Raw genomic sequence first — 27,303 nt, forward strand, 5'->3', positions numbered from 1 at the left:
TTTTTATGACTGCGTAGTATCCCATCGTGTATATGTACCACATTTTTTTAATCCAGTCCTCTTCTGATGGGCAGCATGGTTGCTTTCCAGGGTTCTTGCTATTGTGAACAATGCTGCGATAAACATATGTGTGCAGGTATCTTTTTTATAGAGTGATTTGAGTTCTTCAGGATATATTCCCAGTAGGGGGGTTGCGGGGTCATATGGGAGGTTGATATTGAGAGCTTTTAGGAATGGCCACACTGCTTTCAACAGAGGTTGCACTAGTTTACACTCCCACCAACAGTGTAGAAGTGTTCCCTTTTCGCCACACCCTCTCCAGCAGTTGTTATTTTTTGAGTTGTTGATAACTGCCATTCTGACTGGAGTTAGATGGTATCTCTGTGTGGTTTTGATTTGCATCTCCCTGATGATTAGTGAGGTTGAACATTTCTTCATGTGTCTGTTGGCTGCTCAGATGTCTTCCTTTGTGAAGTGTCTGTTCATATCTTTTGCCCATTTTATAATGGGGTTGTCTGTTTTTTTCTTTTCAGCACGTTTGAGCTCCTTGTAGATCCAGGAGGCTGTCTCCCTGCTCTCTTGATGGTTTCTTTGGCTTTGTAGAAGCTTGTCAGTTTAATAAGGTCCCACTTATCTGTCTTCTCTTATGACCTGTGGGTTTTGGGTTTTGTTCAGGATTGGATGCCAGTTCCGATTTCCATGAGGGTATTTCCTTCATTTTCTAAGGTTCTTAATGGTTTGAGGTTTTACATTTAGGTCTCTGATCCACTTGGAGTTAACCTTTGTGTATGGGGATAGATAGGGGTCCTGTTTCAATCTTCTGCATGTGGTCAGCCAGTTTTCACAGCACCATTTACTGAATAGGTTCTCCTCTCCACAGTGGTAGGTGATGGAAGCTTTGTCGAAGATGAGTTGGTTGAGAAATTGAGGTTTTGCTTCTGGAATCTCAATTCTATTCCATTGACCTATATGTCTGTTCCTATACCAATACCAAGCTGTTTTGATGATTGTAGCTTTATAGTAAAGTTTGAAGTCTGGTAATGTGATACCACCTGCTTTGTTTTTTTTTTTTGTTGAGGACTGTTCTGGCTATTCTTGGACGTTTGTGTTTCCATATGAATTCCTGTGTCGTTTTTTCTAGGTCTGAGAAGAATGTAGCTGGTGATTTGATGGGTATTGCATTGAATCTGTAGATTGCCTTAGATAAGATGGACATCTTCACAATGTTGATTCTTCCAATCCATGAGCATTGGATATTTTTCCACTTGTTTGTGTCATCTTTGATTTCTTTGAGCAGTGTTTTGTAGTTTTCATTGTAAAGGTCTTTCATGTCTCTGGTTAGGAAGATGCCAAGGTATTTCATTTTCTTTGTGGCTATTGTGAATGGAATTGTGATTTTTATTTGGGTTTCTGTTTGTTTATTTTTAGTGTAAAGAAATGCGATTGTCTTTTGCACATTTATTTTATGTCCTGAGACTTTGCCAAAGGCCTTTATCAGTGTAAGGAGATTTTTGACAAATTGTCTTGGGTTTTCAAGGTACATAATCATATCGTCTGCAAAGAGAGATAACTTGACTTCCTCTTTTTCTCTTTGGATATCCCTGATTGCCTTCTCTTCTCTGATTGCTCGAGCCAGGACTTCCAATACTATGTTGAACAGGAGGGGTGAGAGTGGGCATCCTTGTCTTGTTCCAGTTTTCAGGGGAAATGGTTCCAATTTTTGTCCGTTTAGGAGTATGCTGGCTATGGGTTTCTCGTAGATGGCTTTTACTATTTTGAGGTATGTTCCCTGTATGCCTAGCTGTTTGAGGGTTTTTATCAAGAAGGGGTGCTTGATTTTATCAAAAGCTTTTTCTGCATCTAATGATATAATCATGTGGTTTTTGTTTTGACATCTGTTGATGTATTCAATTACATTTATGGTTTTACGAATGTTGAACCAGCCTTGCATCCCAGGGATGAAGCCTACTTGGTCATGATGGATGATTTTTGAGATGTGTTGTTGAATCCAGTTTGCTAGGATTTTGTTGAGAATTTTAGCGTCTATGTTCATCAAAGATATTGGCCTGTAGTTCTCTTTCTATGTTGGATCTTTACCTGGCTTGGCTATCAATGTGATGTTGCTTCGTAAAATGATTGGGGAGCGTTCCATCTTTTTCAATTGCCTGGAATACCTTCAGTAGAATTGGTATCAGCTCCTCCTTATATGTCTTGTAGAATTCGGCTGGAAAGCCATCTGGACCAGGGCTTTTTTTGTAGGTAGTTTGCTTATTACGTAGTCGATTTCCTTGATTGTTATTGATCTATTTAGGGTCTCAATTTCTTCTTGTTTCAACCTAGACTGGTTTTGTGATGTCAGAAAGTCCTCCATTTCCTTAAGGTTTTCAAGTTTGTTTCCATACAAGTGTATGTAGTAGTCTCTAATGATCTTTTGTATTTCTTCAGGGTCAGATGTGACTTCATCTTTTGTGTTTCTGATTGTGCTTATTTGGTTCTTTTCTCTTTTTTTCTTGGTCAGTCTACTAGGGGATCATTGATATTGTTTATTCCTTCGAAGAAGCAGTTTTTTGTTTCTTTTTTTTTGTATTATGTCTTTTTTTTTTTTTTTAGTTGGAGTCTCACTCTGTCGCCCAGACTGGAGTGCAGTGGCCGCTCCTGGCCACCACAGCCTCGACCTGCTGGGCTCTGGTGATCCTTCCGCCTCAGTCTTCCAAGTAGCTGGAATTACAGGCATGTGCTTCCACGCCCGGCTGATTTTTTGATTTATTGTAGAGATGAGTTCTCGCTGCCCAGGTGGGTCTCGAATCCGCAGGCTCAGGCAATCCACTCACCTCAGCCTCCCAAAGGTGCGGGATTACAGGCTGAGCCACCGAGCCTGGCTTCTTTTTGTCTTCTATGTCCTGGATTTGGGCTTCTATTTTGGTGATCTGGATTCTTCTGCTGAAATTAGGGTTTTTGTGGTCTTGCTTTCCCAGCTTCCTTAGGTGGCTTGTTAGACTGTTAATTTGTCATCCTTCCATTTTCTTCATGTGCGTTTATAGGGATCTAAATTCCCTTCTTACTATAGCTCTCATGGCCTCCCAGAGATTTTGGTAAGATGTTTCTTCATTTTCATTTATTTCCAGGTATCTTTTGATCTCTGTTTTGGTTTCATCATTGACCCAGGAGTTGTTTAGTACCATTATGCTGTTTAGTGTTCATATCTTTGTGGGTTTTAGGGGGACCTTGTTGGTGTTAATGTTTATTTTTATTCCACTGTGGTCCAAGAAGGTGCATGGTAAAATTTCAGTCTTTTTAAATTTGCTTATGCTTGTTTTATGGCCAAGTATGTGGTCGATCTTAGAATACATTCCATGCGTTGATGAGTAGAATGTGCATTCTGTGGTCTTTGGATGGAGTGTTCTATAGGTATCAATAAAGTCCATTTGATCAAAAGTCACATTGAAGTTCCAGATCCCATTACTGATTTTTTGTCCTGATGATCTGTCTAGGGTTGTGAGTGGGGTATTAAAGTCCTCAGTTATGATGGTGTTAGAGTCAATATCTTTCTTTAGTTTTCCTAGAAGTTGCTTTATGAAAGTTGGCACACCTATGTTGGGTGCATTTATGTTTAGGATAGTTATTTCTTGTTGGTCGAGTGAACCTTTTATCATTATGTAGTGGCCTTCTGTATCTTTTTAAATTTTTGATAGCTTAAATGGTATTTTGTCTGAAATTAGGATCACGACTCCTCCTTTCTTTTGTGTTCCATTCGCCTGAAAATTTGTTTCCCATCCTCTTACTTTGAGTCTGTGTATGTCCTTTCTAGTGAGATGGGTCTCTTGAAGGCAGTATATTGTTGCCTGGTGATATTTTATCCATTTTGCCATTCTATGTCTTTTCAGTGGTGCATTTAGTCCATTCACATTCAGGGTAATTATTGAAATGTGAGAGTTCATCCCTATCATAGAGTTCTTATAGAGTTGTTGTTATTCCACTTGGTTTATTTGTGTTTCTTTTGGTTTGGGGGTTGGTTCGTGTGTATTTTATTCTTTTTCCTGTACGCTTGTGAAGAACATTGTTCTTTTTTCCTTTTCTTTTGTGTTTAATACTTTCTTAAGTGTTTCACGTAGAGGTGGTTTGGTGGCAGCGTAAGAGTCTTTAGGGATTGAATATCTGGGAAAGATTTTAATTCTCCCTCACTGATGAAGCTTAACTTGGCCGGGTGGGTTATTCTAGTTTGAAATTGTTTATCTTTTAGGACTTTGAAGATACAGCTCCAATCTCTCCTAGCCTGCATGCAGGGTTTCTGTAGATAAATCTGCTGCTATTCTAATTAGTCTTTCGTGGTAGGTGATCTGGTCTTTTTCTCTTGCTGCCTTTTGGATTTTTTCTTTTATACCTACTTTGTTTAGGCGAATTATTATGTGTCTGGGAGTTGGTCTTCTCCTTTGTTGTCTTGCAGGAGTTCTCTGAATCTCTTGTGTTTGAATTTTTGAATCACCGATTAGATAAGGGAACTTTTCTTGAATGATCTCATGGAAAGTTTGTTCCAGTGTGGTCTCTGTCTCTCTTTCTGCCTCAGGAAGGCCAATTACTCTTAGGTTCGGTCTCTTGAAGTAATCACTCATCTCTTGAAGGTTTTGTTCTGTCTTTTTGAGCTGATTTTCTGTGTTTTTAAGAGTTTGGGTTAGTTGTATATTTTGGTTCTCAAGCTCTGAGATTCTTTCTTCTGCTTGGTAATTCTGCTTTCCATGCTTATCAGTTTGTTATTTATTTCATTCACAGTATTCTTTATTACTGTTATCTCAGATATCAGCTTCTTCTTAGTTTATTCTTGTGTCTCCTCAGTTCTTTTTAATCTCTCCATTAATGTCTTAATATCTAGGTTTGTAGTTTGAGACCCTTCATTCTGAGGGCTCTTCATTGTTTGCATTCCAAAGTCAGTTTTGCTCAGTGTCTTCCCTCCCAGGGGTCTGGGAGAGACCCATACTCTTCTTTTAGTTTTTCTTCATTTGTGTAGATTTTTCTCTCTCCCCTTTTCCCTCCCTTTCTTTAATTCTGTTTCTGAGAGAAGGTGGGGTTGGTTTTGTTTCACTTGTGCAATATCCTGTTCTTCCTTATGAGGGTCTTCTGGCTTTGTTCACTTTTGAGGTTGGAGTGTGGGCTGCGGGCTGTACTTTTTGCACTTTTGAGGTTTTATTGAGGGGGAAGCTGTGGTTCAGAATGTGTATGCTGATTCTAGCATCCACCAACAGGTGTATGAGCACACTGGAACCCATTTACCACTGCCTTACAATCTGTCCGTGCAGCGGTATATAGGCTTGGTCTCTAGATTAAACGGAGGTATAAAAGAAGAAAATAATGGAGGAAGAGGGGGTTAGTAGGAAGTTAGAAAGAGAGAAGAGCGAGAGGGAAAACAGATACACATACCAACTAACAGGTGAGAAAGAGACACAAGGCCGGAGAGAAGTGGAAAAAAAAAATGTAAGAAAGCTTCCCTAAAGAATACTGGTACACAGACAGACCAATAGAATCACGAAAGAGTGTAAGTCAGAAAGCAAACAACAAAAGTGATCAAAGCAAACAGTCAAAATGATAACATCAAAAGTCAAAATAAGAGATCAGACTAAAGTCACTTCAGTTCTGATATCCAGCCTTTCCCCTTTGTTTTTCATTGCAGGCAGCCAGATTTACTCACAGTTTGGGTTTGTTTGTTTTTTTTTAGCCTGCTGTCTGGGATGCTTGTGATGCTTAATTGCTTTTGTTTGATTCAGCGTAGGGGTGGGACTTTGTCTCCTGTTTAGTGATGTTACCTTAGGAACTGAGGTGGGGGTTGCTGGTAGGTGGGCGGGGCAATGCAAATCTCTGCCTGGAGAATGACCGAGTTGGTAGTGTCACTTTCACAGATCGTTTCTCTCCGCTTGTCTGGGTCCCCAAGCTTGGGGTCACACGCTGAGTGCCTCACCCAGGGTGGGCCCAGAGCTCCAGAGCTCCAAAGCTCCAAAGGGCAGGCGATGAGTGGTGAGAGTGGCCCTGGGCCCCCCACAGGGTACTTTAGCCAGGAATGGGACCTTACAAGGTGTTTCTGAGGGGTTTCTGAGGGGCAGGTGCCCAGATCCTCCCTGAGTGACCAGTGGCTTGGTGCTGGGTGCTGGGCGAGAGACGATGTAGCCAGGGAGGGAGCTGAGACCTGAGACTCCTACGCACGCGGGAGTCGTGTATGGTGGAACAGCAGCAGCGGGGGGCTGCAATATCCGGCCCTGCGTGAGACTGAAGGTCCCTGGGCCTTGGACCAGTGTGGCTGGCGGTGGGGAGGGGGATGGGGGAATAAAAGTAAGAGTCTTTTTGGGAACTCACGTTCAGAGAATCTCACAAGTCCACCTATGCTGTCGCCATCTTACCGGAACCCCCTACTTTCAGTTTTCAAAGGACTTGTACTTTCCCAACCTTCTGATTTTCTTTGTAACCTAGAAATTAAATATGTCTTTATTTTAAGAATATCTTCTTATTTTAAAGGTAATTTATATTTATTTAAGTTATAAAATGACATGCTTATTAAAGAAAATTTGGAAAATTATAGTGGAATTGGAAGAAAATAAAATTATCAATAACTCCATACTAGTAGACAGTCATTGTTAATACATTATCGTTTCCTTGTAATGTTTTCTGTTCCTATATATTTATTTGTATTGTAGAAAACTATGTATCTATAGCATATATGTGACAGATTCAGTTACATGTGGTTGAGACCGTGCTCTATCTGTATAGATTCATATTCTATCTTTTAAAAATTCATATTGTATATAAAATATTTTCCTATATCTTTAAACATTCTTTTAAAAATATTTTCAAACTTGTTTTTAAATTGAGAAATGAAAATGGTATACATTTATTGTGTACAACATATTGCTTTGAAATCAGTATGAGCATACATTGCACAATGGCTAAATTGAGGTAATTAACATGCATTGCCTCACACACTTTTTTTGTGGTTTAACACTTAAACACTTACTCTCATACCAGTTTTCAGGAATACGAACACTGTTATTAACTATCCTTATCATGTTTTACATTAGGTCTCTTGAACTTATTCCTCTTATCTAGTTGTAAATTTGTGTTTTGTGTTCTTTGACTAGCTATCTTCCCAGCCCTCTACTCCCCCAGTCTCTGGTAACTACCAGCCTACTTTCTGCTTGTGAGTTTAACTTTCATAGGTTCCATATATAAGTGGAATCATGCAATATTTATCTTTTGTTGCCTGGCTTATTACACTTAACATATTGCTCTCCAGGTTCCTGCAAATCACCCATGTTCCTACAAATGACAGAGCTTCCTACTTTTTAAAGCTGTATAGTATTTTATTGTATGTGTAGATAACACTTTCTTAATCCATTCATCTGATGGACACTTAGGCTGATTCTATATCATGGCTATTGTGAATAGTGTTGTAGTGAACATGGTAGTGCAGATATCTGTTTGACATAGTGATTTTATTTTCTTTGGATATATACCTGGTAGTGGAATTGTTTGATCATGTGAGATCATATAGTAATTCTTTTTATTTTTTGAGTTGGGATTTCACTCTTTTGTCCAGGCTAGAGTTCAGTGGCATGATCATGGTTCACTGTAGCCTTGACCTCCTGGGCTCAGGTAGTCTTTCTGCCTCAGTCTCCCAAGTAGCTGGGACTATAGGCATGTGCCATCATGCCTGGCTAATTTTTTTTGTAGAGATGAGATCGCGCTATGTTTCCCAGGCCGGTCTTGAACTCCTGGGCTCAAGCAATCCTCTAGCCTCGGCTTCCTAGAGTACTGAAATTACAGGCGTGAGCCACCATGCCCAGCTGGTAGTTAGTTCTATTTAAAATTTTTTGAGGAATCTTTATATTGTTTTCCATAATGGCTAAACTAATTTACATTCCAACCCACGTGTGCAGGGGTTCCCTTTTCTCTATATCCTTGCCAGCACTTGTTGTTCATCTTTTTGATAGTAGCCATTCCAACAGGTATGATGTAATATCTCATTGTGGTTTTAATTTGCATTTCCCTGATTAGTGATGTTGAACATTGTTTCATATACCTGTTCACCATTTGTCTATCTTCTTAATAATGTCTGTTCAGATCTTTTGACTATTTTTAAAATTTGGGTTATCTGCTTTCTTACTGTTGAGTTGTTTGAGTTCTTTATATATTTTGGACATTAACCCCTTATCAGATGTATGGTTTGCAGATACTTTCTCTCATTTTGTATGTTGTCTCTTCACTTTGTTGATTGTTTCCTTAGCTATGCAGAAGTTGTTTAGGTTGATGTAATCCCTATATTTGCTTTTGTTGAGTGTGCTTTTGGGTTCATATCCCCCCAAAATTTTTGTCTAAACTAGTATCTCCCTGTTTTTTTCTAGTTGTTTTACAGTTTCAGGTCTTATGTTTTCTGAACATTTTAATAGCTACATACTATCCCATTTGTATGAAGTGTATATAGTCTGGTATAATTTCAGTAAGACTCAAAAATATACAAACAATTTACTAATCAGGGACACATTCATATGTGTTAAAACTATTTTAGAAACCAAAGTAATAATAAATTCATGAGAATTGTTATATCTGGAAGAAAGGCAGGTGGGCAGGTGAGATGGGGAAATTTATGCAAGCAATTGGGAAAGTCTTAGTTCTTTTTTTTTTTTTTGAGTCTGAGTCTCACTCTGTTGCCCAGGCTGGAGTGCAGTGGCTTGCTCACGGCCACTGCAGCCTTGACCTGTTAGGTTCAGATGATCCTCCTGCCTCAGCCTTCCAAGTAGCTGGAAGTACGCCACCACACCTGGCTAATTTTTCTTGATTTATTGTAGAGATGAGACGAGGTCTCATTAAGTTGCCCAGGCTTGTCTCTAAATATTTACATATGTTCTTTTGCATATGCTACACATTATATTTATTAAATATTTTAAGAAAAATCATTGGAATATAGGAGACCAATTGCTACTGTGGGCTTTACTTTAACTTTGTTATTTTTTAGTTCCACGTTCATTTTAGATTTTATTTGCTATTATCATATATATATTATATTCTTTATTTGTGAGCTAAGGGCAAGAACTATTGCAGTGTCTCTGCACATCAGTGACATGGGTGCTGTCCCCAGGATTGCCATAATGATTGTTTTATTGAGATCATGTTCATGGAGCACCTTTTCTGTCCAAAGCATTTGCCAGGGACTAGAAAGGTTATATTCTCCCAGTGAGCTGAGATGTTAGAGAGCTCTCTGCAGAGTTGCTCAGGCCTGCCTCTCAAACAGCATTGAGGGTCATCCTGCAGAGGAGGCAGGAACATGGTAGGACTGCAGATAAGGGAATTGGGCCAGAGTAGGAAGTATCTATGAGGAACTAAAAACAGTGAAATTTGAAGACAGGCTTTGAGAACTAAACTGCTATGTTTTGATGCAGTTCAGACTTAGGGTAGCTAAGGCTTCACCTTCCTTTGAGATGATTATCTCATCTGCTTAGGTGCCAGTCTTCCTAACTTCTGACATTGTGTGAGAATAAATGTGGCATATTATTGGATTGTTTTTACTTTTGCAGCTGCTTATTTTACTTTTGAACTTGTTCCAACATTAAAGCTCATTGGTAGTGATTAATATATTTAAAAAATCATTAGTTTCTAATTTTGTATAATAGTTAATATTATCATATTTTAAAACTATAATTATAGTATTTATAGTATGTGTAGAGTATTTAATGCCTTCCATGAGTTATTTCATTAAGAACACCAGGGGCAGTTTTGGGCAAAACATTAATAACCTGAATTTTATTTCAGGGTTGTTTTGAAACCTCCATTTATTAAAAATTTTATTCTTTTCAGAGTCATATTAAATCTATAGACTCAGGAGAAACTAACATAGATGGAGCCATAGGTGAGTAGCCCATGTGATTGCTGATGTCATTGTTTGAAGTACTTTGACACTGATTTAGAACATGTAAATAAGCAACTACAGTAAATTATCTGTATTTCCAGGACTGACAGCATCGGAAGAATTTATCAAGATCACGTTGTCGACTTTTGAAGCAATAATACAGTATCCTATTTTGTTGAAAGACTATCGCTCTACGGTCAGTTCTGGCAGCTTTTGGAAAAAAAGTGCTTTTATTTTTCCTTGGTAATTCTGTATTTAAAGAGACCTAGTTTACATATACTTGGCTCATATGTGTTCCTTACACGAAATAACAGTTCAGAAAAGTACTTCCCTGCCCCAGAATGAACATGAGAAATCCCTTCCCTCTTTTTTTTTTACTTTCTTGGGATTTTTCTTTTGGTATTATTCTCTTTCCCTTCCAGTCCACACCTTCCCCACAGCCTACTTGTATCTTCTTCCCTGATTATTTGTTTCATTTGTTGTAACAAACCCTTCGAGCAGAGTTTCTCAACCTCAACATCAAGGGCATTTTAGGATGGACAATTTTTTGTTGTAGGGATTGTCTTGTGCATTGTAAGATGTTTAGCAGCACTCCTGGCTTCTCCCCACTGAATGCTGGTGGCACCCTTTCCATCTCATATATCCTCTGGGTGGCAAAATTGCCCCTTTTGAGGACCTGTGGCTTAGAGGGATCCTTAGGTGAGCCAGGTGCTCAAGCCTCTCTCGTTTTTTGCAAAAAGACACCCCAGAAGAGGAGCTAGGTAGGACGAGAACTAGGTGGTGGTACAAGTAGCAGTATCAGGTTTGTCAGGCAGGGGCCTTCCCTAGGAGCTGCAGTGGAGCAGGACAGGGTCCCATCTTTCCCTCCTTTACCCTCCCACCTCCTACCTGCCCCTCTCCTGAAACACTGATGGTGTGGCGGGGTGGGGGATGTGTGCCTTGCTCCCAGGCTTCTGGCTGTTGTTCCAGTGTCCCATCTCATTTAGCGTTTGACCCAAATAATAGTGACTGTTTTAGGGTAACAAATTGTTGGTCATCTGAGGCATAACCCAGCAGAGGCACTGATATGAAAATGTTTTTTGAATCTCAAACAACTAAACCTATAGGAAAAGTTTTAGACAGCAGTCTCTCATGGGGACTACCCGCAATGATGAACCAAAGTACAGGATTCAGAATTTAAAATTGTGACAGAAAAAGAAATTATGAAATAAAGAAAAAGTTATTTTTTAACACTTTCATGGTCACTTAGATACCATTGTAGAACTGAATCCTGGAATTTGTTTCCTCACACTCTTCTTTTTTACTCCCAGCCCCTTCCCAGCTCCTTTGTTTGCATTGAATCTTTCACTTAAATAGTGTCTTCCTTGAAATTAGTTCACTTCTGATTTGGGTTTTTGTTATATGTATATTATACATTTTAATTTATAAAATGTGGTTTAGAATGCCAGAAAAATATGTATCTTTCTTTCTTTTTCTCTTTTTTTTTTTTGAGTTGAAGTCTCACTCTGTCGCCCCGGCTGGAGTGCAGTGGTAGGCTCACAGCCACCCCAGCTTCGACCTGTGATCCTTCCGCCTCAGCCTTCCAAGGATCCTCTGGATCCTCAGGCAATCCTTCCACCTCAGCCTTCCAAGTAGCCAGAACGACAGGCACTCACAACCACGCCCGGCTAAGTTTTTAAAAAAAATTTATTGTAGAGATGAGCTCTTGCCAAGTTGCCCAGGCTGTTCTTGAGCCCATGGACTCAGGCGATCCCTTCACCTCGGCCTCCCAAAGTGCTGGGATTATAGACTTGAGCCACTGCGCCCAGCTGTATCTTACTTTCTTAACAAGGAATTATTGTTAAAATTAGGTGCAAATGACTTTATTTTGGAATTTCGGGTGCTGATGAACACACTTAGTGTTTTTGTGGAATAGTATTTGTAAGAATATGCAACTTCCTAAATATTATAATGTAAAGATATACCCCCAGCTACCTGTACTTTAAAAAGTGAACAATTCATGGAAGTGACTCTTAAGTTCACATATTTTTTCACAATTGCTTTATAGAGATGCTGCCTTCTTTTCTAGTTTTCATTTACTTCAGAAATTTTTCTTGAAATTTTATTCTCTAGCTTACTTTAAAAATTTTCTTAACTTTTTTTTTTTGAGTTGGAGTCTTACACTGTCACCCGTGCTAGAGTACAGTGGCACACTCATGGCCACCACAGCCTCAACCTCCTGGGCTCAGGTGATCCTTCTGTTTCAACTTTCCAAGTAGCTGGAACTACAGGTGTATGCCATCATGCTCAGATAATTATTTGATTTATTGTAGAGACAAAGTCTTGCCATGTTGCTCAGGCTGGTCTTGAATCCGTGGGCTCTGGCAATCCTCTTGCCTCTGCCTCCCCAAAATGCTGGGATTTTAGGCATGAACCATCGTGCCCGCCCTGAAATTTTCTTAACATTTTAACAAGACTGCATTTGCTTCAACAGTGGTCAGACAACAGTGATGGTATTCCAAAGTATCAAGCATTTATATATCCCAAATCTTAAGGCTTTTTAAGATGTGTTTGACTCCTTGTATTAGAGAAAGTTGTTAAAAAATAATATGGAAACATCAGAGTTCTGACCTTGACTCTCTAGTTTTCTTCTTCTTATTTTAGCTCCAAGAAGGAAGTATAGAATTATGAGAAAGATGGAAAATAAAAAGTTCAGTGAATTTTCCTTAAAATCTTTTTTGTGTCTGATTCAAAGGTTCAAGTCAATTTTATTTTATTCACAGTTATCTTTAACTGTAAGTGATCATTCAATATTTATTGACTGGCTTGCCTTATTATATACTAAGTACTACTCTGGGTACAAAGGAAAGATAGAAGTGAACAAAACAGAGTACCTACTCTCATGGAACCTACACTTGAAGTAGGGTGATAGACAATAACAAATATTCAAGTAAATATATGTCAGTGCTATGAAAAAAAAAGTAGGGTATGAATGGGTTAGTGAGTGGTAGTGATGTTTTATAGAAGGTTATTATCTCTTCAATAATGAGGTGTTTGGGGACCTGACATATCTGGGGAAAGAGCTTTCTAGGCAGAGGGAGAAGCATGTGTGGAAACGGTAAGGAGTGGGTATTGTCAAGGGCCACTAAAGTGGCTGATGATGCCGCCAGAGTAGAGCAGGCTTTTAGATGAGGGCAGATAAATGGGGCTGGGAAGAGAAGCAGATCATACAGGGTTCTTGGCAGTGGTAATGAGTTTGGATTTTACTCTGATTACTGAGTATTGATTCTTAAATGGTCCCCTCTCTGTCCCACAAATAATTTTAGTATTTGACAGTTAGGAAACATTAGTTTTTTCAACAACAACAATTGTTTTTTTTGTATTCTCTCTCATGGTTCTAGTGGTTGATTGAGTTCAGCAAGGCAGTTTTCACTCAGGGTCTTTCATGTGGTTCCACTCAGGTGATGCCTTGGACTGGAATCAGCTGAAGGCTCCTGGGCATCCTCTCTATCTCTGTATGATCCTCTAGCAGGGTCACTTCAGGTGCCCAGATTTCTTACATGGCAGATCAGGGTTCGAAAGACATGTGTCCCGAGAGAGAGAATTATTTTTTGAGGTAGAGAAGTTTCTTCCATCTCTTTATAGTTGTTTTTCTATTCTTGTTTTATTATTTACTATATGATATAAAATATAGAAAAGTGTGTTAAATGTATTTAGTTTAACAGATAGTTGCAAAGCAAGCACTCAAGAAATCTCCCTCAGTGATTTACCTACATAGGTAATCACTGTCCTGACATTCATAGCAATTGTTCCCATGCATGTTTTATTAGGCCTATATATACATTCCTAAACAATATAGATTGACTTGCCAACTTTTGAGTCTTGTATCAATACAGTATATATTCATTTGTGATTTGTTTTTTCTTTGCTTAGTGTTTGTAAGTAATCCATGTTGTTTAATTTTTCAAGTATAGTATCCCATATGAATATGTGTATATGGATGTATCACAATATTCTTATTTACTCTTGATAGACAGTAAGCTGTTTCTAGTTTGAAAACAACTTTATCAATAAGAAATATTTCTATGATATTGTTTACATATTTTGGTGCACATAAGCATGCATTATTTTTAGGGTATATACTTAAGAATAGAATGAGTGGTTATAGGATGTGTGCAGACTCTGTCTGGAAAATGCCATAATGTTTTCCCAAGGGGTAGTGCCAGTTTACATTCACACTGATAGTACTTGATGCTTCTCATGCTTCCTAACTCTTGTTATTTCAGATTTTTTTTTTGAGTTGGAGTCTCACTCCATTGCCCAGACTGGAGTGCAGTGGCGTGCTTATGAACACCCCAGCGTCGACCTGTTGTTGTCCGGCAATCCTTGCGTCTCAGCCTTCCAAGTAGCTGGAACTACAGGTGTGCACTACCACGCCCAACTAATTTTTGATTCATTGTAAAGACGAAGTCTCACCAAGTTGCGCGGGCTGGTCTCGAACCCATGGGCTCAGGTAGTCCACTCGCCTCGGTCTCCCAAAGTGCTGGGATTACAGCCTGAGCCACGGAGCCCAGCCACCTATACTTTTTTGTAAAGTGTTTGTTCAAGTATTCTTTTGAGTTGACCTTTTCTTATAGAATTATCTGTATTTTCTGGATATTAGCTTCCTGAATATTATTGCCTTTGTCAGATTTTGCTAACCTCATAAAATAAATAGGGGAGTGTGTACTCTCTTTTTCTATCCTCCAGAGTTGAAATTAGCTGGATGTGGAGGCTCACACCTGTAATTCCAGCATTTTGGGAGGCTGAAGTGGGAGGATTGCTTGAACCCAGGAGTTCAAGACCAGCCTCAGCAAAATAACAAGACCTTGTCTCTACAAACATTTAAAAAAATTAGCTGAGCATGGTGGCATGTACCTGTAGTCCCAGATACTCAGGAGGCTGAGGAGGGAGGGTTGCTTGAGCTCAGGAGTTTGAGGCTGTGGTGAGCCATGATTCTGCCACTGCACTCCAGTTTGGGAGACAGAGTGAAACCCCGACTCAAAAAAGGAAGGAAAAAAAAGTTGAAATTATTTCTTCTTTGAATATTGGTAGAATTTGTTTTTGAAGCTATTTAGTTCTGGGTTTTTTTTCAGGGGATTGAAGGTAGTCTTTATAGTTCATTTTCTGTATCTTCTTAATTCAATTCTTATTAGTTTTGTTTTTTATGCTTTTGGTTTTTAAATCTATTTTTAAAAATGTATTGGCAAAAATTGGTTCATAATATTTTATTGCCATATTTTTGTAGTAGCTTTTGTAACTTAATATATCCTTTAAAAATGTTTGCTATCTTTTTGCTCCTTCTTTTTTCCTTGACCAATTTAACCAGAGGTTAGTTTTATCAACAAGCCATTGTTCAGTTTTACTAAATTCCTTTTTGATGTTTCTTTTCTCTTTTATTTATTTCTGCTCTAATAATCCTTATTTCTTTCATTTTTCTTTGGACCCATTTGCATTCTTTTTCTAGCTTTTTGTGAAAATATTTAGCTTGTTAATTTTTCATATTTCTTTTTTGTAATTTATACATTTAAGATCATATTTCTCTTTAAATACTGCTTAAGCTGCATACCACAAGTTTTGATACATAGAATTTTTAAAAATTTATTCTATTTTATTATAAAGATGTGGGGTACATTTCAGGGTTAGGTATACAAGCATTGATTATGCAGGTACCCTTGTTGATGAGGTATGCTCCTCCCTCCCCTAGCAGTTTCCATCTGCCAATCCCACCCCTCCTCCCTTGACAATTTCCCATTACTGCCAATCTCTTTCTTATAGTATTATAATAATTGTTCAAGGTCCACTTATGAGTGAAAACATATGATACTCTGTTCTTTGTTTCTGTGATAGATCATTGAGTATAATCGACTCTAAATCCATCCAAGTTGCTGCGAAGTTCATATGTTTGTCTTTCTTTATGGCTGCATAATATTCCATTCCGTATATACACCACATTTTTTTTATCCAGTCCAGCTTCGATGGCCAACACGGTTGGTTCCATGTTTTTGTTATTGTGAATACAGCTGCAACAAACATACGTGTGCAGGTATCTTTTTTATAGAATGATTTGAGTTCCTCTGGGTATATTGCTAATAGGGGAATTGCTGGATCATATGGAAGGTCAATTTATAGTTCTTTCGGAAATCGCTACACTGTCTTCCAAAGAGGTTGCACTTGTTTTCCATTCCCACCAGCAGTGTAGAAGCGTTCCTTTTTCTCTGCATCCTCACCAGCATCTGTTGTTGTTTGTTTTATTAATGAAAGCCATTCTTACTGGGGTTAGGTGGTATCTCAAAGTGGTTTTGATTTGCATTTCTCTGATGATGCATGAGACTGAGTACTTTTTCATGTGTCCTTTGGCTGCCCATATATCTTCTTTTGAGAAGTGTCTGTTCATGTCTTTTGTCCACTTTTATTTTTGAGTTGGAGTCTCACTCTGTCACCCAGACTGGAATGCAGTGGCTGTTCCTGGCCACCGCAGCCTCCACCTGCTGGGCTCCGGTGATCCTTCCGCCTCAGCCTTCCAAGTAGCTGGAACTACAGGTGTGCGCTACCATGCCCGGCTAATTTTTAATTTATTGTGGAGATGAGGTCTCGCCAAGTTGCCCAGGCGGGTCTTGAACCAGCGGGCTCAGGCAATTCACTCACCTCAGCCTCTCAAAGCGCGGGATTACAGGTTGAGCCACCGAGCCCGGCTTTGTCCACTTTTTGATGGACTGTTTTTTTTTTTTTTTTTCCTTTTGGCCCATTGAATCCTTGTAGATCCTAGATGTTAGGCCTTTGTCAGATTTACAGTTGGCAAATATTTTTTCCCATTCTGTGTACTGTCTCCTTGCTCTCTTGATGGTTTCTTTTGCTTTGCAGAAGCTCATTAGTTTGATGAGATCCCACTTGTCTATCTTATTTCTTAAGGTGTGGGCATTTAGGGTTCTGAATAAGAATTGGTTGCCAGTTCCAATTTCCATAAGGGTGTCTCCTGCCCTTTCTAAGATTCTTATAGTTTGAGGTTTTACGTTTAGGTCTTTGGTCCATTTAGAGTTAATTTTTGTGTATAGTGACAGGTAGGGGTCCTGTTTCAATCTTCTGCATGTGGTCAGCCAGTTTTCCCAGCACCATTTACTGAATAGGTTCTCCTGTCCTCAGTGGTTGTTGTTGGAGGCTTTGTCAAAGATGAGTTGGGTGAGAAATTGAGACTTTGCTTCTGGAATCTCTATCCTGTTCCATTGGTCTGTGTGCCTATTCTTGTACCAATAACAGGCTGTTTTGATTATTGTCCTTATAGTAAATTTTGAAATCTGGAAGTGTGATATCTCCTGCTTTGTTTCTTTTGGTAAGGATTGTTTGGGCTATTTATGGTCATTCATGTTTCCATATGAATTTCTATTTTGTCATTTCTTGGTATGAGAAGAATTATATTGGTAACCTAATGGGTATTGCATTAAATCTATTTGGTAGGATGGACATCTTAACAATATTGATTCTTCCTATCCATGAACATGGAATATTTTTCCATTTGTTTATATCTTCTTGGATTTCTTTGAGCAGCATTTTGTAGTTCTCATTGTAAAGGTCTTTCACTTCTCTGGTTAGGAAGATGCCAAGGTATTTCATTTTATTGGTGGCTATTGTGAATGGGATTGTGCTTTTAATTTGAGTCTCTGCCTGCTTGTTGTTGGTGTATAGGAATGCAGCTGTCTTTTGCATATTTGTTGTATACGTTGAGACTTTGCCAAAGTCCTTTATCAGGGCAAGCAGGATTTTGACAGAGTTTCTTGGATTTTCAAGGTATAGGATCATATCATCAGCAAAGAGGGATAACTTGACTTCCTTTTTTACTATTTGGATACCCTTGATTTTCTTCTCTTGTCTAATTGCCCTACATAGGACTGCCAACACAATGTTGAATAAGAGGAGTGAGAGTGGGCAGCCTTGTCTTGTTCCAGTTTTCAGAGAAAATGTTTCCAGCATCTGTTCATTTAGCAATATGTTAGCTGTGGGTTTATCATAGATGGCACTTACTATTTTGAGGTTTGTTCCTTCTGTGCCTAGGCATTTGAGGGTTTTTATCAAGAAGGAATGCGGGATTTTATCAAAAGCTTTTTCTGCATCTAATGATATAATCATGTGGTTTTTGTTTTTACATCTGTGATGTATTTAATGACATTTATGGTCTTGTGAATGTTGAACCAGCCCTGCATCCTGGGGATGAAGCCTACTTGGTCATGGTGGATGATTTTTGAGATGTGTTTTTGGATCCAAATTGCTAGAATCTTGTTGAGGATTTTTGCATCTATATTCATAAGGGATATTGGCCTGTAGTTCTCTTTTTTTGTTGGGTCTTTACCCGGTTGGGTATCAGTGTGATGTTAGCTTCATAAAATGATTTGGGGAGAATTCCATCTTTCTCAGTAGACTGGAATACTTTCAATAGAATTGGTATCAGCTCCTCCTTGTATGTTTTGTAGAGTTCTGCTGGAAAGTCATCTGGTCCAGGACTTTTTTTTTTGTAGGTAGTTTTTGTATGACAGAGTCAATTTCCTGGGTTGTTATTGGTCTATTTAATGTTGATGGTTGTGTGATGTCAGAAAGTCCTCCATTTCATTTAGTTTATCAAGTTTGTTTCCATACAGGTGTGCATAGTAATCTCTGATAATCTTTTGTATTTCTTCGGGGTCAGTTGTGGTTTGATCTTTTGTGTTTATTTGGGCTTTTTCTCTCTTTTTCTTGGTCATTCTGACTAGGCAGCCATCAATCTTGTTAATTTTTTCAAAGCACCAGCTTTTTGTTTTGTTGACATTTTCTGTGACATTTTTGTCTTCTATGTTCTGTATTTGGGCTCATATTTTGGTGATTTGGATTCTTCTGCTAAAGTTGGGGTTTTGGTGGTCTTCTCTTTACAGCACCCTTAGGTGATTTGTTAGTCTCTCAACTTCTGATCTTTCCATTTTCTTGATGTGTTCTTGTAGAGATATAAATTTCCCTTAGAACGGTTTTCATGGCACCCCAGAAGTTTTGGTAAGATGCTTCTTCATTTTCATTTGTTTCCAGAATCTTTTAATTTCTGCTTTGATTTCAGTGTTTACCCAGTAGTTGTTCAGCATCATGCTGTTTAGTGTCCATGTCTTTATGGGCTCTGGGGAAATATTGTTGCTTTTGATATTTATTTTTATTCCATTGTGGTCTGAGAATGTGCATGACAAGGTTTCAACCTTATGGAATTAGTTTATGCTTGATTTATGGCCAAGGATGTGATCAGTCTTGGAGTATGTAACATGTGGTGATAAGAAGAATGTATATTCTGTGGTTGTTGTGTGGAATAATCTTTAGGTATCTATTAAGTCCATTTAATCGAGTGTCAGGTCTAGGTTCTGGATCTCCTTGTTGATTTTTTGCCTCATTGACCTATCTAGGGCTGTCAGTGGGGTGTTCACGTTCCCTGCTATAATAGTGTTAGAGTCAATATCTTTTTTTAGTTTACTTAGTAGTTACTTTATAAATATTGGTGCTCCTGTGTTGGATGCATATATGTTTAGGATGGTTATTTCTTGTTGATGGATTGAATCTTTTATCATTATGTAGTGTCCTTTTGCGTCTTTCAAAATTTCTAATAGCTTGAAGTTTGTTTTGTCTGATATTGAGATCTCAACTCCTGCCCTCTTTTGTGATCCATTTGCCTGGAAACTCGTTTTCCTTTCTTTAACTTTGAGTCTGTGTGCATCCCTTGTAGTGATATGAGTCTCCTGGATGCAGCAAATAATTGGGTCATGGTTTCTTATCCAGTTTGCCATTCTGTGTCTTTTCAGTCCTGCATTTAGTCTATTCACATTCAGGCTGATTATTGAAATGAGATTGTTTATCCCTGTCATGAGGATCTGATAAAGTTTTTTCTTTGCTTGTTTTCTTTTGACTTCAGGCTTGATGTATGTGTGTTTTCAAGTGTTTGTTGTTGCACTATATTCTCTGTTGATTCTGTGCTCTGTTGTCCTCTTGGAAAGTGTGGTCATTCTTTTTTTTTCGTTCTTCTGTGCTTAATACCTTTTTAAGTATCTCCTGTAGTGCTGGTCTGGAAGCTGCATAATCTCTTAGGGACTGGATGTCTAGGAAGGACTTTAATTCTCCATCACTGATGAAGTTGAGCTTGGCTGGATAGGAAATTCTTGGTTGAAATTGTTTTTCTTTGAGGACTTTGAATATAGGGCTCCAGTCCCTTCTTGCTTGTAGTGTTTCTGCCAATAGGTCTGCTGTTATTCTGATTAGTTTTCCCCAGTAGCTAGTCTGACCTTTCTCTCTTGCTGCCTTTAGGATTTTTTCTTTTGTGCCTTTGTATAGGCAAATTACTATTTGTCTAGGTGTTGGTCTTCTCATTTGATGTCGTGTGGGGGTTCTCTGTATCTCTTGTGCTTGGCTGGTCACATTTCTCTTTAGATGAGGAAAGTTTTCTTGGATTACCTCCTGGAATACTTGCTCCAAGTTGTTCTCCATTTCCCTTTCTTCTTCTGAAATACCAATCAGGCGTAGATTTGGCCTCTTGATATAATTGCACATCTCTTGTAGACTTTGTTTTTTTTTCTGAGTCTTCTTTCTATGTTTTTTACAGATCAGGTTAATTTCATTTTGTGGTCTTCAAGTTCTGAGATTCTTTCTTCGTCTAGATTAATTTTGCTTTCCATGCTTGTCATCTTGTTATTTATTTCCTGTATGAAATTTTTTATTGCCACAATCTCTGTTCTTTCAGTGTTGCATCTTGTCTTTCTTGAATCTTATTTACTCTTTCCATCCATTCCCTAATCCCTGTCGTATTCTGTATTCTGAGGCCAATTGTTGGTGACTTCCATTGTTTGGGCACCAAGGTCTGATTTTCCAGGAGTTTTTTCTTTGGTACACTTGAAATTGCCTGTGTTCTTCCTTTAGTTTTTCCTCATTCATGACATATCTCTTGTTTTTCTCTTTAGTTCTGTTATTCAGTGTTAGTGGAAGAGGCTTTTCCTTCTGATGTTTGCTCAGTCCCCTATTCTTCCCTGATCTGGGCTCTGGATTTGTTGTATTTTGAAATAAGATGGTGAATGGGAATCTTTGTTGTCTCTTGTAGTTTTTGAAATTCGACTAAAGTAGGGGATGGGGTGCTAGGATTCAGAAACTACTTGCAAGTTGCAATGTTCACTTATTGTGATATGTGCTCCCTGAGACCCATTCCCACCACCACTCTATATGATAATGTAAAGTAGAAATCAATGAAAAAAACAGTTTGACACACACAGACACAGACATACACACACACACCCCAAAACAAACTGGAATAACAACAAAGTGTAACAAAACAAACAACAAAAACATAAAAATAAAGAAAACTAAGCACACACACACATGCCTAGCACAAAGTGAATAGAGAAAAACCAAAAGATCAGGGGGTGGGGAAAAAAAAGGAATTCAGATCAAATCCTCACACATATATTAACACACACCTTAAACTAAAAATGAAAATAAAAAACCTGGAAGAACAAAAGAGCATAAACAAACCAATAACAACAACAAAATTGAAAGGTGAACGCTCATTCATTCATATACGCACATAAACAGAAATGACAAGTAAAAGAAGAAAGAAACAGAAAAAGAAAAACAAATTTGGGGGGATGAAGATCAAACCCTCACATACACATTCATGCACAAAGGAAAAATATTTATAAAATAGATGAACTAATAAAGAAAGAATTTTAAAAAATTAAAAAATATATATATATTAAAAAAAATTTAAAAAGCCCCTGCCCTCTTGTGGCAGGCTCTGTAATTGTTCCTCTAATCGTGTCTCTCTTACAGAGCCACCTCTTTTACTCTCTCCTCAGTATCTGGAGCAGGGAAGGAGGAGGGGCAGTGGAGGTGGGTGGGGCTGCAATCCTCCTCTCCCACTCACATATAGTCAGGGAGATCTCCTCCCATGGGGAGGTGCAGTTCTCTTTCCTAGGTATGTGCTCTCACCGGGGGTGCCCCAGCCAGGCCTATCCTGTAATGGAGTTCTCCTATTGTGACTGATGTCCAGGCTCTGCCTGGGTTTGTCCCTCTCAGTCGTGGCCCAGCTATGTGGGTCTGATGTTCAGAGGATTGCTGGGGAGGAGGGGGTTTGGATCAGCCCCAGACTGACCACTGATCTTTTTGGAGTCCTTCCTTGTCCTTTTCTGGCCACATCCTCTGTCCCGTGGCTCAATCAGGGCAGGGGGTGGGACACCTGGAACACAACACTCATCAGGTCCCTCTGAAGTTTGTGCTTTCAGGGTATTCGCGCTGGGTCACGATCAATCCCTGAGTAGTTGATCCACCAGTCATAGAGACCGGTCTGTTGCTCAGCGTGGTGAGCAAGTCAGTGCACTTTCCTGCCCCGCCTTCAAGATTTCAAGATGGTGGTGGAGTGCCTCTCTAGTCCTCTTCCGTAGGACTTTGCCTGTGGACCCCCTTGCAGCCCCCGCTGCCAGTGCCTTGCCAGGTGCTGAAGTGGTGAGGCAAAGCCTGGAGCTGGCAGTCTCTCCTGCCAATGGTGGGAAGAGTCTGGGGCGACAGTCTTTCCCACTGCTTTTCACAAGAAAACTTGGGTTCGTTTTTTAAAAAAATGGTGCTGGGCTTCTGCAACCTCGGAAGAGCCAGGGACCAAGCAGAGAAGCCCCAGCTATTTCACCAGGGGCCTGACCACTTGCTCTTGAGCCCCTACTTAGCATTTTCTTCCTAGGAAGGGTTTTGTTGATTTAAAAGAAAAAAACAAGAAAAAACCACAAGAAAATGGAGCTTGACTTCTGCATCCCGGGAATTGCTAGGGTCCAAGCCCAGCAGCTGTGGCACCACCTGCTGCACCTGGAGAACCGTGGCCGCTAGCTCCCTAGTCCTCACTCAGACACTCACATGCTCCCTCGCTCACCAGCATGTACACAAAATTTTCCACACACTTACTTGCTCACACTGGGACTCTCATAGTTCGACTGGCTCGGCCGCCATCTTTCTGATCTGAGCCCAACCTTGATACATAGAATTTTTATCTTTTAGTTAAAATATTTTCTATTTTTCTTCTCTAACACAGTTTATTAATACATGTTTATTTATAAATATAATGGATTTATTTTAGTTATCTTTGTATAACTGATTTCTAAGTTAATTTCTTTGAAGTTAGAGAATGTATTCTGTGAAACTTCAGTCTGTTGAAATTTATTAGAACTTTGTTAATAGCCCATTATGAGGTTTTTTGGGTATATTTTCTGTATGTTGCAAAAGAGTACAGTAAGTCCCCTACATACAAATCTTCATTGTATGTGTTTTGCAGTTGTTGGGGCAGTTTGCAATAAATGTCCTTTAGCATGTTTTTTAGTCCTCTTGTTCAAATCTTTTCTTTCTTTACTAACTTTGGCCTGCTTCTACAAATTACTAAGAGAGGTATGTAGAAATCATCTATTACTGTTATGAATTTATTTGTATTCACCTAATAATATGGCCTCAAAATATATAAAACAGATATATATTTTTATATATTTTGAGGCCATATTATTAGGTGGATACAAATTTCTAGTTATGTCATCTTATGAAATCATTTTGAAGTGACTTTATTTATTTGTTGTAATGCTTTTTACATTTCTCTCTACTTTGACCCATCTTACTGTAATCATGTAAGTTTTTCCTTTGGCTAATATTTGCCCAACATTTCTGTTTTTCATTCTTCTCCTTCCAATATCTATCTTTATGTTTTAGACCTATGTCATGTAAATATCATATAGTATTTTTAAATTAATTTGTCTAATTTTTGACTTTTAACTGCAGAATGTACTCCATTTATACGCTGTAATTATTGGTTTGTTTGGATTCATTCTACTATCTTTTAAACTTTTTGTCATATATTACTTTTTTTTAACTTATCTCCCCTCTCTTGTACTATTGACTTTTTCTGTTTTCATTTCTTTTTTTTCCATATAAGACTCTCTCTCTCTTTCTTACTGCTTACCCTAAAATTTATATCATGTATATTAACTTATTAAAATATAAACTTAAAAAGAAACTTTCGACCAGTTACAATGGCTCATGCCTGTAATCCCAGCATTTTGGTAAGCTGAGATGGGAGGATTGCTTGAGTCCATGAGTTTGAGATCAGACTGGGCAACATAAAAAAAAAAATTAGTTGGGGTTGATGGCCCATGCCTGTAGTCCAGCTACTCAGAAGGCTGAGGAGGAAGGATTGCCTGAGCACAGGAGAGTGAGGCTGCAGTGAGCTGAGATCATGCCATTGCACTCCAGCCTGGGTGATAGAGGGAGATCCCGACTCAAAAAAACAAAGCAAAAACAACAAGAACAACAAAAAACAAAGAAAAATAAACTTTATTTTCCTTAAGTAATATACAGACCTTAGTCTACTTAACTCTACTTAGTCCCTTCATGATATATATGCTATTGTTGTCTGGTATTTTTAAGTCTGTCTTGTTTTGTTTTTCTTTTTTAAACTTCCACCAGGCCTTCTTATCACCTCTTCAATGTAGTTAGCACTCATTTACATTTGTCCACATATCTACTATTTGCTTTGTTCTTCTTTCCTTCTTAGCTCTCACTCCCTCCATTTGTCTTCACTTGTTTCTGACTGAGGTGTATATCCTTTACAGTTTCTTTTAGCCTGAATGAGCTGATAGCAAATTGTCTGATGAAGTCATTATTTTGGGGGGGATATTTTTACTGTGTATTAGCTTCTAGGTTGGCAGTTATTTTTGCAATTATTTTTCAGCATTGTGCAGATATTATTTCATTATATGTTCTAAATTGTTATTCCTCTGAAGAAAATCTCTCTTTCTGTCCTTTGTATCCTTCTAAAACTTTTTTTTGGGGAGGTGGTGTCTTGGGTTTCTGTAGATTCACTATGGTGTAACTAATGTAATTTTTTTTTGGTACTTACTATTTTTTGGATTTTCTGTACCTCTTATATCTGTGAACTGTCCTTTTTCAAAAATCCTCTGCCATTATCTCTGCTTATTCTCTCTCCTTTGTTCTGTGTCTTTCAGCAATTCAAATCACATATAAAGCTTCTCACTGTATTTTCTATACTTCTTACTGTCTTTTTGTATAGTCCATCTTTTTTCTTTCAATGTTATATTCTGAATGATTTTGTTTGTTTTATTTCTGTCTTTTACTATGGCCATTCTGCTGTCAAATGCAGCTATTGAGCTTTTAATTTTGGTTATTTTTCATTTGTAGAAGTCTGTCATCACTAGAAATCCTGCTTGTCTGTTTTTTCAAATCTGTGTCGCTTTTTATAGTTTCCTGTAGTTATTTTCCAGTTTGTGATTTATTTATTCACATTTGTGAAATGTAGTTCTACAGTATGTGTGATAATTCTAATATCAGAACACTATGAATGTCATCTGTTGTCTGTGGCATCTGTTATATCTTGTTTGTGCTCACATCATCTTTTTTTTCTTGGAGACCTGATTGCTGTTTTCTCTTTCCTGGTCATTGTCCTTGAAATCCATTTGTGAGAGTTCTCTAAAATCTAGTACGGACACCTATTCCTCCAGAAAGGCTTCATGCTTGATTCTGCCAGGAACCTAAGGGCTCTGCCATTTATGACACTACGTCAGACCAAAATCATTTGTTCCTTGTCTGCAGATCTCTGAGAATGTAGGTCTGGGGCAGCCTTCTCAGTTTTCAGGAGTGTGAAAGTGTGTCAAGGGGTTAGTGACTAGATCTGGGTTTTCTTTACTTTGTGAGTGTATCTCTTCTCTGCAGATGCCCTGCTCTGTATAAGATGACTCACAAACTCTGTTTGTTGGGAGGACCTGGGCACAGGGCTCCCTTGGAGAACTGTTTTTGTATTGTTGGTAAATGTCTCCAGGGCACAATCAGTCCCATGTTCTCATGTTCTCCTCAACTTTCTGCTTATGGCTTTCATTCAGAAATTACTCTGAAAGCTCTCCCACTGTCTTTGCAGACCTTAGATATTTTTAGTTTTGGGGATTTTTATATTCTATGTGGTATTTTTCATTGTTTTCAGTAAGAGAGTTGATCTAAGTAACCATGTTCACTATAACTAGAAATCTGTTTGCGATGGTCATTGTTAAAGCAATGAATTTAAGTCTTCAAATGAGATATTACTTGCTAGGTTGTTCCTTATTGATTCTTTTGCTTAATGAACAATAACCTCATGGCTAATTTGTTATGATCCAGTGTTTATAAATATCTATATTGCATTTAAATCGAAGTTTAATTAGTTTATTTTCTAATCATGAAATGCAGGCATACTAATTATTGAAATTACAGTTTCTATTATGATAGAAAAGGTATCATTGTAACTTATTGGCTTCATAAAGATATTTTTTAATACTGTAACTCATGAGAAATTTTCTAATTACCTTTTCTTGAACATGACTAGAATACATGAAACTGAAGATCCAACACCCCAAGGAGCATAGCGTTGTTTGAAATGTTAGCACATACTGTGTTCAAGGCTCCAGATCAATACCTTGTTGCATGGAAGTGACTAAATGCATTTAATTCTTGCTGAGCCCAGATGCTTCATTCAGATTTTTCCCAGAGTTTTGAGACTATTTATTGCCTTTGGTTGGAAACCATCAGTCTGGCTGACAGAGAAGTCAGAAAGCCACAATTATTGGGTTTGTACAGAGCATTTCTTCCCACTTGCCATGGTTTTGAGAAACATTAATAGTAAAGGGGGAAATAAAAGTGAATTCTGGCAGTCACTTTTGAATATTCTGGCAGTAATATACATAATTTGATTAAAGTATATTTATATTTACTTAACTGTAGAAAATAAGCTAAGGTTTAATAGATTTTTAGTAAAAAAAAACTTATCCTTTTGTAAATTTATAAACTGAAGACTAATAAATATTTAGTAATTTAGCTTTAATTAAACCAATTATTTGAGTTAATACTAGGTGTTGATGGGGATATAGCGCAAAGGGAACACAGAAACTGCTAGTAGGAGTGTAAATTGGTACAACTACTTTGGAAAAGTGTTGGATAGTAGCTACTGAAGCTGAACATATATATATATATGCTATGACTCAGCAATTTTGCTTCTAAGTACATATTCAGTAAAAATGCAAACATATGCTCACTGACATACATATGCACGATTGCTCATAGCTCCAAACTGGAAACTGTTCAATGCCTATCAATAGTCTTTGGATACATAAATTATGGTATAGTTGTGGGATAGAATACTCTGCAGCAGAGAAAACAAATGATCCATCTATAGTTACACCTAACAACATGGATACATCTCACAAATTTAATATTGAGCTAAAGTTAGCAAATAAAAATACCGTAATTTCACCTGCCTAAAGTTTAAAAACAAATAAAGCTCAACTATTACAAGTCAGGATAATGGTTACCCTTGGAAGATGATTGGTAGGGCATATAAGGGGATTTCA

General features: G+C 38.2%; 1 protein-coding gene across 1 annotated transcript in view; it reads left to right on the plus strand.

Annotated features, from left to right (window-relative positions):
* Positions 1-27,303, plus strand: part of ULK4 (unc-51 like kinase 4) — a 244,877-nt gene that overhangs the window by 201,475 nt on the left and 16,099 nt on the right. The window contains exons 25-26 of the mRNA XM_008068561.2: positions 9,832-9,883; positions 9,985-10,079. Coding sequence (XP_008066752.2) covers positions 9,832-9,883; positions 9,985-10,079 — 147 coding nt within the window. The remainder of the gene's footprint in view (positions 1-9,831; positions 9,884-9,984; positions 10,080-27,303) is intronic.

The sequence above is a fragment of the Carlito syrichta genome, unplaced genomic scaffold (genome assembly GCF_000164805.1).
Source record: "Carlito syrichta isolate Samal-C Ts95f unplaced genomic scaffold, Tarsius_syrichta-2.0.1 Scaffold311198, whole genome shotgun sequence".
Lineage (NCBI taxonomy): Eukaryota > Metazoa > Chordata > Mammalia > Primates > Tarsiidae > Carlito > Carlito syrichta.